Below are 12739 nucleotides of genomic sequence, written 5' to 3'. Positions count from 1 at the left end.
CCAAGCGCTTAGTACAGTGCTCTGCACACAGTAAGCTCTCAGTACGATTGATTGATTGATTGATTGATCAGAGATTTTCATTCATTCAGTCATAATTTATTGAGTGCTTACCATTTGCAGAGCACTGCACTGAGTACTTGGGAGAGGACAATGGAACAATAAACAGACACATTCCCTGCCCACAACAAGCTTACAGTCTAGATAGTCTCCCTCCTACTTAGTCTGTGAGCTCCACCTGGGACAGGGACTGTGTCTGACTTGATTAACAGACCTCAGCACTTAGAACAGTGCTTGACGCATACTAAGCACTTAACAAATACTATAAAAATATATATCTATACACATTTGTGCCAAGGTGGCTGATGGAATGACTTGACCAAGAAGGTGGGGATCATAAATAACGATGACAGAAGAAATGTCTCAAAGAAGAAATGAAGCGAAAGATCTGAAATATGACCTAGCTGTGGGTATCTAGGAGATGCAGAAGCAGAGACATGAGTCTGGCGTGAAACTAAGTAAAATTAAGGTAGCTCTCGGAGAAATAATTTAGAGGAGATTGTAACATCAAAAACCAGAATCCCAAATGGCCCTGGGAAACTGCTGGTAGCAAATACGGCAAGGGGCAATTTTGGCAGAAGATGTGAACGGGAAAGAAGGAACCCCCCCCGCCCGCCCCCCCACCCCCGCACACAGTAAGCGCTCAATAAATACGATTGATGATGATGATAAACTGAAATCACACATAAGCAATCTCCACAGTAGCTTCGTCACTGAATAATATTCTTCACTGGGCTCTATTTTCCATCATTTGGAAGGGGGTGAAGAGTTCAGCTTCCAGGATTGCCTAGAGCAAAGGTGTTCAAAGCAAATCATTCATTCATTCAATTGTATTTATTGAGTGCTTACTGTGTGCAGAGCACTGTACTAAGCGCTTGGGAAGTACAAGTTGGCAGCATTTATAGACGGTCCCTACCCAACAACAGGCTCACTAAGCTGTAGTTCACCCTCTTAGCCCCGCATGAATTTACATGCCCGTCAACAGAGAAGAGGGTTGTTCTATTTTAAAATATATTTTTGGATATTTCTGTGGTGGTGGTGCCCAGTTTTTACCATTGAAGAAAGGGATTCCATTTTCCTTAAAATTCTTCTACCCTCCTCACAGTTTTATGTGGATGTGGAGAAGGCCAAGGGACCTACTGGAAAGTGCATGAGAGTGGAGTTTGGAGAACTGGCTCCTTGGCCCAGGTTGTTGCACCTCAGTTTCCCCATCTGAAAATATGGATAAGGTACCTGCTGTATTCTTCTTCTTAAGAATGTGAGTCCTGATGTGGTACAGAGACTGTGTCATTAGCACAGAGCCAGTCCCTTCTAGTCTGTAAGCTTTTTGTGGGCAGGGTATGTGCCTGTTTATTGTCATATTGTACTCTCCCAAGCACTTAATATAGTGCCCTGTACACAATAAGTGAGGCAGCGTGGCTCAGTGGAAAGAGCGTGGGCTTGGGAGTCAGAGGTCATGGGTTCTAAATCCGGCTCCGCCACTTGTCAGCTTTGTGACTTTGGGCAAGTCACTTACCTTCTCTGTGCCCCCGTTACCTCATTTGTAAAGGGGGGATTAAGACTGTGAGCCCCACGTGGGGCAACCTGATCACCTTGTATCCCCCCCAGCGCTTAGAACTGTGCTTTGCACATAGTAAATGCTTAACTAATACCATTATTATTAATAAAAATGACTGACTGATTCACTGACACTTAACAAATACCATTAGAGAAAAGATGTGAGCAGATGTCTCCGTTGCCCCAACAACGCCTCTCATACAGGCCAGGTGGCATGAAGGATAAAGGCCAGAAGGATCATCAAACTACATGAGAAACCACAAAACATGAGATTTGATCTTTGATGTATATCTCAGAGAAATGAAGAATGTTAAAGCAAATAACGCTGGCATTTGCAAAATGAGGCTTGTTTTCCAGTGGAACAAATGGTAAATAAAAATGATCAAGTATTCCTCTGTAAAACAGAAAACAGACAATCCCCGAGTTTTGGATTTATTATGTAGGAAGTTGTAGTACTCTGGGTAGAAAATTGTGATCATCATTTCTCAGAATATGATCCACACACCCAGCACATGAAACATCATAACACAGTGAGAAGTTACAACCCTGTAGCTCTGTACAGCAGACAGATAAGGAAACTGAAAGATTATTTGAAGAAATGGAAGGTGAACATCTAAAGAAAATGACATATATTGAGGTCAGCATACTTTGGTTCCTAGGAAATTGAATGCTGTCTTCAGACAGACAATGCTTAGTACAGTGTTCTGCATACAGTAAGCACTCAATAAATACCACTGATAAAGTGAATAGGCAGAAGAACTCTCATCTTCCAAACATGCCACTGAAGTAGAAGGAGTGATGAGCCTGCTTCATTGCTGAAGCCAACCATCTGAATGTCAAAAACACATTCCTGCCAAAAAAGAACAGCAGCATTATTGGGCCTGGAACAGCACCGTTGGAGTCAGCCAGAATTAGATCTCTCTCTTCTTCATCTTGACAACAGGCAAAAGTGACATTTGCACTCAGCTCATGCCGGCAGCCAGATGTTGCAATCGAGGTTAAAATCTGTCGCTGCCAAGAAAACTGAATTAAAATCACTCAGAAAAGAACATAGAAGTGCCAATATAGTGAAGAAGTGTTTGCAGAGGAATTACACACATTGAGCCTTTCATATATCAGACTTCGCCAGGGGGATAGCTAATGGTTGTGATATATTCCCTACACAACTAACTGCGTCAACAAGTACGGCAAAAGTGAAAAAAGCAACAAGAAACCAAGGGTCCAGAGGGAGATGTTACAGTGATGGCAAGAAGATTATAAGTGAAAGCCAAAAGAAAAGTTGAGGCTTAAAGGAAAATTTGCACAGACAGTGATTTTAAAAATCTCTAAAGAGTTGGGACAGGTGGTAGAGCTGGGATTACAGCCCAGGTTCTCTGACCCTCAGGCCCATCGTTTTTCCACTAGGTCACGCCTCTCTGTAGTACTTGTCAACTTGCATCTGTCTCCATCCCCATCCTCACCATTAAAGTGTCAGCTTCTCAAGGGCACGGATTTGTGCTTCTTGGTTTAATATTTTTGCCCAAGTGCCTAGTGTAGTACCCCCCTCCCCCCCCCCCCCCCGACCAACCCCCAGCAGGGTTTTAATAAACACCACTGTTGACCAAGTTGCATAAACCCCATGAATGTTCTCTGTTCTCGCCCATGTCCCGCCTCTGGCCTGGAATGCTCTCCCTCTTCATATCCGAAAGACAATTACTCTTCCCTCCTTCAAAGCCTTACTGAAGGCACATCTCCTCCAAAAGGCCTTCCCTAACTAAGCTTTCGTTTCCTCTTCTCTCACTCCCTTCTGTGTTGCCTTGACTTGCTCCCTTTAATAATAATAATAGCATTTGTTAAGCACTTACTGTGTGCCCAGCACTGTTCTAAGCGCTGGGGGGATACAAGGTAATCAGGTTGTCCCACGTGGGGCTCACAATCTTCATCTCCATTTTACAGATGAGCTAATTGTGGCACAGAGAAGTGAAGTGACTTGCCCAAAGTCATACACCTGACAAGTGGCGGAGCTGGGATTAGAATTTATGACCTCTGACTCCCAAGCCTGTGCTCTTTCCACTGAGCCACGCTGCTTTTCTGTTTATCTCTGTATTCATATGCCCTCTCAGCACCATAGCATTTATGTACATATCTGTAATTTTAATGATTTATATGAATGCCTGTCTCCCCCACTAAACTGTAAGCTCACTGTGGGCAGAGAATGGTATATTGTTATATTGTTCTCTCCCAGGTATTTAGTACAGTGTTCTGCACACAGTACGTGCTCAGTAAATACGATTGACTGACGGACTAACTCTGGCCCCATCCTTCAAGCTCAGAAGCTGGGATCCTTTCTTGACCCAGGTGGGGTTTTATGAGCACAAGGCTTATTCTAAGAACAGCTTATATGTTGCCAATATAAGCTTAGATCAGCTTATACGTTGCCAATTTGTACTTCCCAAGCGCTTAGTACGGTGCTCTGCACATAGTAAGCGCTCAATAAATACGATTGATGATGAACGGCTAATACATCATCAGACAGTGCAGTCCTCTAGAGTGTAAGCTCATGGTCAGAAACTGTTTCTAGTAACTCTGTTGTATTACACTTTCTTGTCCAAGTGCTTAGTACAGTGCTCTGCACACAGTTCCCCTTCCTTCCTCTCCCCCTCGTCCCCCTCTCCATCCCCCCATCTTACCTCCTTCCCTTCCCCACAGCACCTGTATATATGGTTGTACGTATTTATTACTCTATTTATTTATTTATTTATTTATTTCACTTGTACATTTCTATCCTATTTATTTTATTTTGTTGGTATGTTTGGTTCTGTTCTCTGTCTCCCCCTTTTAGACTGTGAGCCCACTGTTGAGTAGGGACTGTCTCTATGTGTTGCCAATTTGTACTTCCCAAGCGCTTAGTACACTGCTCTGCACATAGTAAGCACTCAATAAATACGATTGATTGATTGATTGATTGATTAATGAATGCCATTGTTGGGTTGAGTTGAAAGTCATAAAAATCACAGAAAGTTTGAACCATCGAAAGAGAGTGGTCCGAAATGGAATATTTCACTGGCAATGAAAATCTAAAATCGATGACTAATGTAATCAAAATGGATAAAATATAATTGTAATCGTAAGCGCTTACCCGATGTCGAGCATTGTTCTAATCGGTAGGGTAGATACAACAAGATAATCAGGTTGGATGTGGTCCCTGTACCATATGGGGCTCACAGTTTTAAATAGCAGGTAGAATATGTATTGAATCCCCATTTTACAGATGAAGCCACTGAGGCAGCGAGAAGCGAAGTGACTTGCTCGGGGTCACGTAGCAGGCAAGTGGCAGAGCCTGTGACTCCCGAGCCTGGGTTCTTGCCCTTAGGGCCCACTGCCCCACAATCACCTCTTCTCATCTGAAATCGAACAGTTACATTTAGCATGTGCAAAATGTAGCCCTGAGAACTGCAAAGAAATTGGGGGGCACCCAGTTGATATGGATATAGAAGAGAAGCAGCGTGGTGTAGTGGATAGAGCATGGGCCTGCGAGTTCCCTTCCCCACAGCACCTGTATATATGTTTGTACATATTTATTAGTCTATTTATTTATTTATTTATTTTACTTGTACGTATCTTTTCTATTTATTTTATTTTGTTAGTATGTTTGGTTTTGTTCTCTGTCTCCCCCTTTTAGACTGTGAGCCCACTGTTGGGTAGGGACTGTCTCTATATGTTGCCAATTTGTACTTCCCAAGCGCTTAGTCCAGTGCTCTGCACACAGTAAGCGCTCAATAAATACGATTGATGATGATGATGAGTGAGACGATCATGGGTTCTAATTCTGGCTCCTCCACTTGTCTGCTGTGTGACCTTGGGCAAGTCACTTCTCTGGGCCTCAGTTACCACATCTGTAAAATTCATTCATTCATTCAATCATGTTTATTGAGCGCTTACTGTGTGCAGAGCACTGTACTAAGCGCTTGGGAAGTACAAGTTGGCAACATATAGAGACGGTCCCTACCCAACAGCGGGCTCACAGTCTAATGGGGATTGAAACTGTGAGCCCCAGATGGGACAAGGACTCTGTCCAACCTGATTTACTTGTATCCACCCCAGCGCTTAGTACAGTTCCTGGCATGTAGAATGCAGGCATGCTGGTACAGTTCCTGGCACACTTAACAATTACCATTATTGTTATTATTATTATTATTATTATTATTATTATTATTATTATGTAAACCACTTAAAGAATGAAATGAGAGGGCCCTGGAGCTCACAGATGATCAACAAATGAACTCCTGCCTAATAGATTGGACCCTCAAAATGTTAAAAGAAAAAAAAAAGATTTGAGGAAACTGAGACATGCTTGACAGATCCAATAACAAAGTGCTTTGGTCAGTGGTGAATTCAGTGCGCCTCGGAGTATATAGAGTTGGCAGTGACATGTCTTCATTGAGTGATGAAAAAGGTTGAGTTTCTAAATAGATATTTCTTCAGCATTATCAAAATAAACCCTTTTAAACCCTCCTACAATTAAATGTTTACAGAGAGTTCACAGATAAAGTGTTACTTGCTACGTTTGCTTTTTTCAGTTTTGTTATTAGCTACTCTTAGCACTTATGTATTTTATTTGTACCTTCAACTCTTGCAAGAGAAGGTATATGATAGTTTTAATTTTCACTTGTATATTCAATCATATATTTTTGCTAGTTCATCTTGGTATAGTTGGACTACTGTCTGTTATATCCCTGTCTTTCCTCCTTCTCACGGTGTTTCATAATTTTAAGTCATTTTGCTCTGCCTTTCTTATCCCTCTGCCTCATGTAGATTAGGAGCTCCCTGAGGGCAAGGAATGTATGTCTGTCTTCTGTTATACTCTCCCAAGCACTTACCACAGTCAGTACTTAGCACTTAGTAGGCAGTAACTCCCACTGTTTGATCATCTTCCGAAATAAACTTAGGGGAGGCAAATATTTGGATCACTAGAAATCCTAAATTTTCCAGTTCTCTTTTGGTCCAGTCTCTCAAGGTGCTTGACCTGCAACCGCATCTCAGTCTAGAGATTTATTATCAAAGTCATTTCAGCGGGACAGTCCAAAATGCTCAGTTTCACATCACAATGGGCAATTCCAGCCTCTCAGCCCACCTCCCGAGGATGAAGTCCTACTCATCACTGCCTTTCACTTTCTCCTATCTAGTCACTTTCCTATAGCTCTTGAATCCATTCTCTTCCTTTACCCCCTGCAGTCTTGGCTCATCTTTTGTCTCAATCCTTGCAGTCTCCTTCTCTCCAGGTTATCTGTCCTTTGCCCTACCTCCTTCCAGTTGATTCCCAAGGATGCTGTGTAAATTTACCTTCTGTGCTCTTGCCTGGTCCGTGCCACCACCCAGAGCTGGGTAAAGACTTTAGCCACCTTGAAGAGTTGGACCAAGACACTCAGCTTTTGCTTTAAAAGCCTTTCATCAGGCTACTCCAGACAAGTCTACTTCCTAGATGCTTTCTGCTCTTTTGATCTCCTTTTTTCTCCCCCAGAACGTTTATTTGATGCACTTTCTAGAAAGTTGAGTTATTTTTCAGGAGTCTACTGAGCCATCCCCAAACTACATTCGTCACCCATCTCACCCTTTTTAGCATTCAGCTTGGCCTAGTGGATAGAGCATGGCCATGGGAGTCAGAAGGACCTGGATTCTAATCCTGGCCTTGTCACTTGTTTGCTGTGTTACCTTGGGCAAGTCACTTCACTTCTCTGTGCCTCAGTTGCCCTCATCTGTAAAGCGGAGGTTAAGACTGTGAGCCCCATATGGGACAAGGACTGCGTCCAATCTGATTAGCTTGTCTGTACCCCTGGGCTTAGAACAGCACTTACAGCTTAACAAGTACTCTCGTTATTATTATTATTATTATTATTATTATTATTACTCTTTCGGCTCTCCCCTGTAAAATGACCTCCTTCAGTGAAGATTTCTCTGTTTTGATTGAAAGAGTCACTTTCCCTGACTCCATCTTGTGTAACATGTAATCTCCAAGTTTCCATCTTCACAGTAGCTAACTAAATATCCTCCTGCACACATTTTAGTAAACCCATTTTGTGAATTAATATGATTGTCTGACCTTAATATGTCTGGCATTGTCAGTACTGTCTTAACACGTAACATGGGATCTCCAGCACTTAGAACAGTGTTTGACATGTAGTAAGTGCCTAACAAATGCCATTTTAAAAAAAAACCCAAAACTCTGGAACAGCAAGAGATGTGTGTAGCTCATTTTGAATGATGCATAGTACAGACTCTTAATAAATTCTTTCTATGACCCCTCCTTGAGGGAAGTTATGAAAAATATGTATTTTATGATACCTAGGGCATAGTACATAGTACATACATGCATAGTACAGACTCTTAATAAATTCTTTCTTTCTATGAGGGAAGTTATGAAAAATATGTATTTTATGATACCTAGGGGCAGATGATTATTTTCTGTTACTATTGCCTTTATTGAGTTCAATTTACATTCTCATCCATTATTTTTTGAAACCCTAGTTTTCTGTAGAGAAGGTATCAGTAAATAAGATGTCTAGATTGTTCTCCGCTCAAACGCTAATGGTGCAAGTTGATAGTTTCCTTTTCTGTGGGAAATTCCGAAAGTTGTATTATGTTTCTTAGGTAGCAGGCATAAAGAACTGCGGGAGTTCTGGCAGTAGAAGAAATAATTTTGACAGTGTGTGAATGCTAGGAAGAGAGAATTAAAGTCAAAAGACTGCTAGACCTAGGATTCCTTCTTGATGTAGCCCTGAGCCTGTGATCCTTCTGCTCTCACTTCTGAGGGGCAATTTTCACATAGGCAGAAACCTGAAAAAAAAAAAAAAGGGGGGAGAACACACTTAGATCCAATCTATCCTACGGGGCCTTTTGAAAGTTTCCTTTTCAAACCTGGCAGAAAACGAAGCCTGATTAAGTGATATACCCTATTCAAACAGAAACCTGATATTTTTTCAAGGATGGAAAGGTTAGGATTTCATGCTGATCTTGTGTGCAGGTTTTCCTTTTTGATTGTTTTGAACCAATTACCTTCAAACTTAAATGGATGTTCCCCTCACCATGGTGATGTAGAAGTCAGTGAATTATTATTCTAAAAAAACAATTAGTGTGGTCTCATCTGTTCTGGCACAAATCATTTTATTTCTAAGCGTTCTAAGGAATACTACCCAAAATACATAGTAGAATTTAGAAACTTTGCTTCAGGGGTGTTTTAAGTTCCCAGGAGCAGGTGGATTCATTAATGAGGTGGCTAAGTAAACATGAGCAATTCCTTGTTAGCACCAACCACACACTTCGTGGTGGGGTGCTGGAGGTAGTGGTGTTTATTGATTACCCACTGAGTGAAGTGCCGTGCTCTAACGTGAAAGAATGAGACACATCCCCTGCCCACAAGAATCTTTCATTCCAGTGGGCGAGAGACGTGACATAATTACAAGTAGAGGATTCAGTGTTTACTGATCAGCAATTACTATCAAATTCACAACTTGGTAGGGTTCAGTTCAATCCCCTCTTAGCCTTCAACTCTTCAGACTTGATGTCCTAATCTTTTTAATCTATCCTCATTCATATGTTGGGTTGTTCCTCCTGGCCATTTTCTATAGTTTGCTCATGACTCTCTTAAGAAGTAGTGGTCAGAACCAAACATAGCATTTGCTATGAATATGTTGTAGTTGTTTGTAATAACATATGTAGAGAAGTGCCTTTGATATTTGAATGTATGTAAAGAGGAAAACGCCAACATTTCAGTGATCTAATTTTTTTTTTCCTTTATAGGATTTATCTAGTCTAAAATGGATTCTAGTAAAAAGATGGACCCCTCTTTAGTACAGCAGAATGTACCACCGAAGGCCAATCCTGATCGCGGTCCTGGAGCGTCGATTTATGTCCCGGAACAAGGAGGTTACAAAGAGAGATTTGTGAAAACAGTGGAAGACAAGTATAAGTGTGAAAAATGTCACCTGATATTATGCAACCCCAAGCAGACAGAATGTGGACACCGGTTCTGTGAAACTTGCATGAATATGTTGTTAAGGTGCGTGCTTGCTATACAATGCGTTATTTGAAAGACTATTGTTTAGATTAATTTTCCAGCTTCCGAATTTCTCCTGTTCATTTAGCCGTCTCTTATTAATGAATCCACCTGCTCCTGGGAACTTTTGAAGCAAAATTTCTAAATTCTGCTATATGAGTATTTGGGGTAGTATTCCTTAGAACTCTTAGAAATAAAATTATTTGTGCCAGCACAGATGAGAACATACTGTCTAAATTTAAAAAAAAACCAAAGCATGCCCAATTTTCAATTACATATGTCACCGGGTTGCTGTTTATTCCTGAAACTCCTCAGCTATGATGGGAAAATTACTTTTCTCACTGATAGAAGTTTAGATTTTGAAATACAAGGCGTAAGTCTTCATTCTGGGGATACGGAATGAGTAAACAAAAGACTGATTTAATGGCAACTCATTTCTTTAAACATTTTTAATAACATGGATTTTCTCATCTTGATCTATGCAGTTACATCATTTAGGAATGCCTTTGGTTTGGTTTTTTTGTAGCTTTAAAATATTTAAAGTAAATGAAGACATCTAAATTTAGAATATCATTTTTATGATGAAGAAAATGTCCTCTGGTGTCAGTTTTTACATGGTTATTATTAATCCTCTTGAAAAACGTGTCAGTGAAAGGAGCGGGCATCTCCACACTTGGAACAGAAACAAATCTAGACTTAAGTATCTATTGGCTGCCATAAAATTTTACATTCTGGTATCATTCATTCAAAAATCTTTTCTAATCAATCACTCCTACTTAGTAAGGACCCACAGTGCACAGAGGGCTACTAAACTAAGTGTTTGGGAGAGTATAAAAGAATTAGTAGACATGATCCTTGCTCTTGGGGGAACTTAAAATCCAGTCGGGGAGACGGATACTAAAATAAATTATAGTTAGGAGAAAGCAGTGTAGTAGTAATAGTAGTATGCTCCTTGTGGGTAGGGATCATGTGTACCAAACTCTCTTTTGTTATACTTTTCTAAGTGCTTGGCACAGTGCTCTCTGCATTCAGCCCTCAATGAATACCATGGACTGACCGATTGTATGCATTAGGTACAAGTGTGTCACGTAATTGATTTATTTTTTTTGTATGTGGTTGGGATGATAGTGTGTACTTAGAATTTTCAGATTCTGAGTTATTTGACTTGGGAAGGCAGGGTTAAACAAAGCTTAGTAATATTTTTCAGTAAATTCTGTAAAGAATAGACAATGAAACTATCCAAGTAAGATATAAAAGAAAGGCCATGCTAATTGAGACTGAGGCTACTCAGTCAATCAGTCAATCAATCAGTGGTGTTAATTGAGTGCTTACTCTGTGTACAATAAGCTCTTGGGAGAGTACAATACAACAGAATTAATGGACACGTCCCATGCCCATAATGAGCATATAGTCAAAAGCTGGGTAATTGAACAAATTGTCATGGGTCCAGTTTTTTTGGTCATCTGATGAGCTTTTCCCCCAGTTATTCAAACTAACCAGGTTTTTAGGTCATTCCTGTTTCATTGTGGGCATCACAAATAGTGGTGAAGCCAAGGAAGTCTCAGAGGATATAGGGATAATGTGTCCTTGCTGCCCCTGGAGAAAGCCTGCATCACTGTAGTTTCCCTTGTAAGAAACGTGGATTGATAGGTGGGCTTCAGACCAGCCCCTATCCCTCCAGGTTTAACGTGGCTCTTTCTGAATCCCCGTGGGATTAAAACAAAAGGAACAAAATAATAATAATTGTAATAACAATTATGATATTTGTAAAGCGCTTACTATGTGCCAGGCACTGTAGTAAGTTCTGGACTGGATACAAGCAAATCAGGTTGGACGCACAAACTAGTTACGTGCTGATTGGAGAGGTGAAACTGGACCAGGCTTACTCCCAGTATGTTTGGGCCGAAGATTATCTCAGGCTTGAAAATTGGGCCAGCCCTGACCGGGGGTGTAATGGGACCAGTGTACCCTTCCCAAGCGCTTAGTACAGTGCTCTGCACACAGTAAGCGCTCAATAAATACGATTGATTGATTGATTGATTGGCTGAGCCTGCTATCTCCTTGGCACTCTCAATGACCCAGCTACCGCCTCACCTGTCCGGTGGAAATCCATCCAAGGATCTTAATGGGAGAAAGGTATGTCTGGAGAGGACATGATGGGAAGAAATGTCTTCATGGACTCTTGGGTTTTCTGTTGAACCATATCATAGCGTGAAGTAGGCACAGAAAGCTGGTCGTCATTGAGTGTTCTTGAAAGCCCGCATACTGGGCTGTATTAATACTTCCACATCTGTGGGCCCAAACTGCAGTTTCCCTTGAAAGAAACTTGGATTGATAGGTGGGCTTCAGACCAGCCCCTGTGCCTCCAGGTTTAACATGGCTCCTCCTGAATCCCCATGGGATTAAAACAAAATGAATAAAATAATAATAATTATAATAATAATTATGATATTGTGGGGGTGACGTGGCATCAATACGTCACTCTAGGATGGGTGACATTGGAGCTGAGGTGACACCTCAGCTTTACTTTGAATCCAGGCCCAGGGAGGAGCCTCCCCTATACCTACCCACTTTGACCATTCTTCCCTGTACTCTCTCAGCCCAGCAAGGACTGATAGAGTCCCAAAATTAATATCCACTACTCCCCCAGCTATTAAGGCTTGCTGATACCTCAGCTATTGGTAATATTAATTAATGCTAATCGATGGGGCTATTATGCTGGGTGGCTCCTTGGACTTTCTTGGGGCAGGGACCTTACATTTAAGGATCTATTTTTGGCCATTGCAGGAGATGAGGAGTGATTTAGGAAAGCCCAGTGATCATTTCCAGTAGTGTTGTTCTCTATATATGGTTCAATAGAATCTGTGGAGTTATGTTTTTCAGTATCTTATAAAGGAATCTAACTTCTGCAGCATTCTTTTAATGTGCAGGATGATTTCAGACCAACATCATAAAATGGTGTGATTGTAGTGCTTACTTAAATACAGTTATACCAAGAGAGTTGAGCAGATTTAGTTGCTTCGAAAAAAATTCATTTTTCATTCTATTAGAAGGGGACTTTCCATAGCAAGTGGGAGTTGAACTAAATTGTTT

At 41.1% G+C, this 12739-nt stretch overlaps 1 protein-coding gene across 3 annotated transcripts in view; it reads left to right on the top strand.

The window, feature by feature from the left end:
• Positions 1-12739, top strand: part of TRAF3 (TNF receptor associated factor 3) — a 145880-nt gene that overhangs the window by 94506 nt on the left and 38635 nt on the right. For all 3 annotated transcript variants that reach the window (XM_038767251.1, XM_038767164.1, XM_038767075.1), the window contains one exon: positions 9391-9649. In XM_038767251.1, coding sequence (XP_038623179.1) covers positions 9408-9649 — 242 coding nt within the window. In that variant the 5' untranslated portion in view covers positions 9391-9407. The remainder of the gene's footprint in view (positions 1-9390; positions 9650-12739) is intronic.

This window comes from Tachyglossus aculeatus, chromosome 1, assembly GCF_015852505.1.
Source record: "Tachyglossus aculeatus isolate mTacAcu1 chromosome 1, mTacAcu1.pri, whole genome shotgun sequence".
NCBI lineage: Eukaryota > Metazoa > Chordata > Mammalia > Monotremata > Tachyglossidae > Tachyglossus > Tachyglossus aculeatus.
The sequence above is the reverse complement of the archived record's forward strand: the minus strand, read 5'-3'. Positions and strand labels throughout refer to the sequence as shown.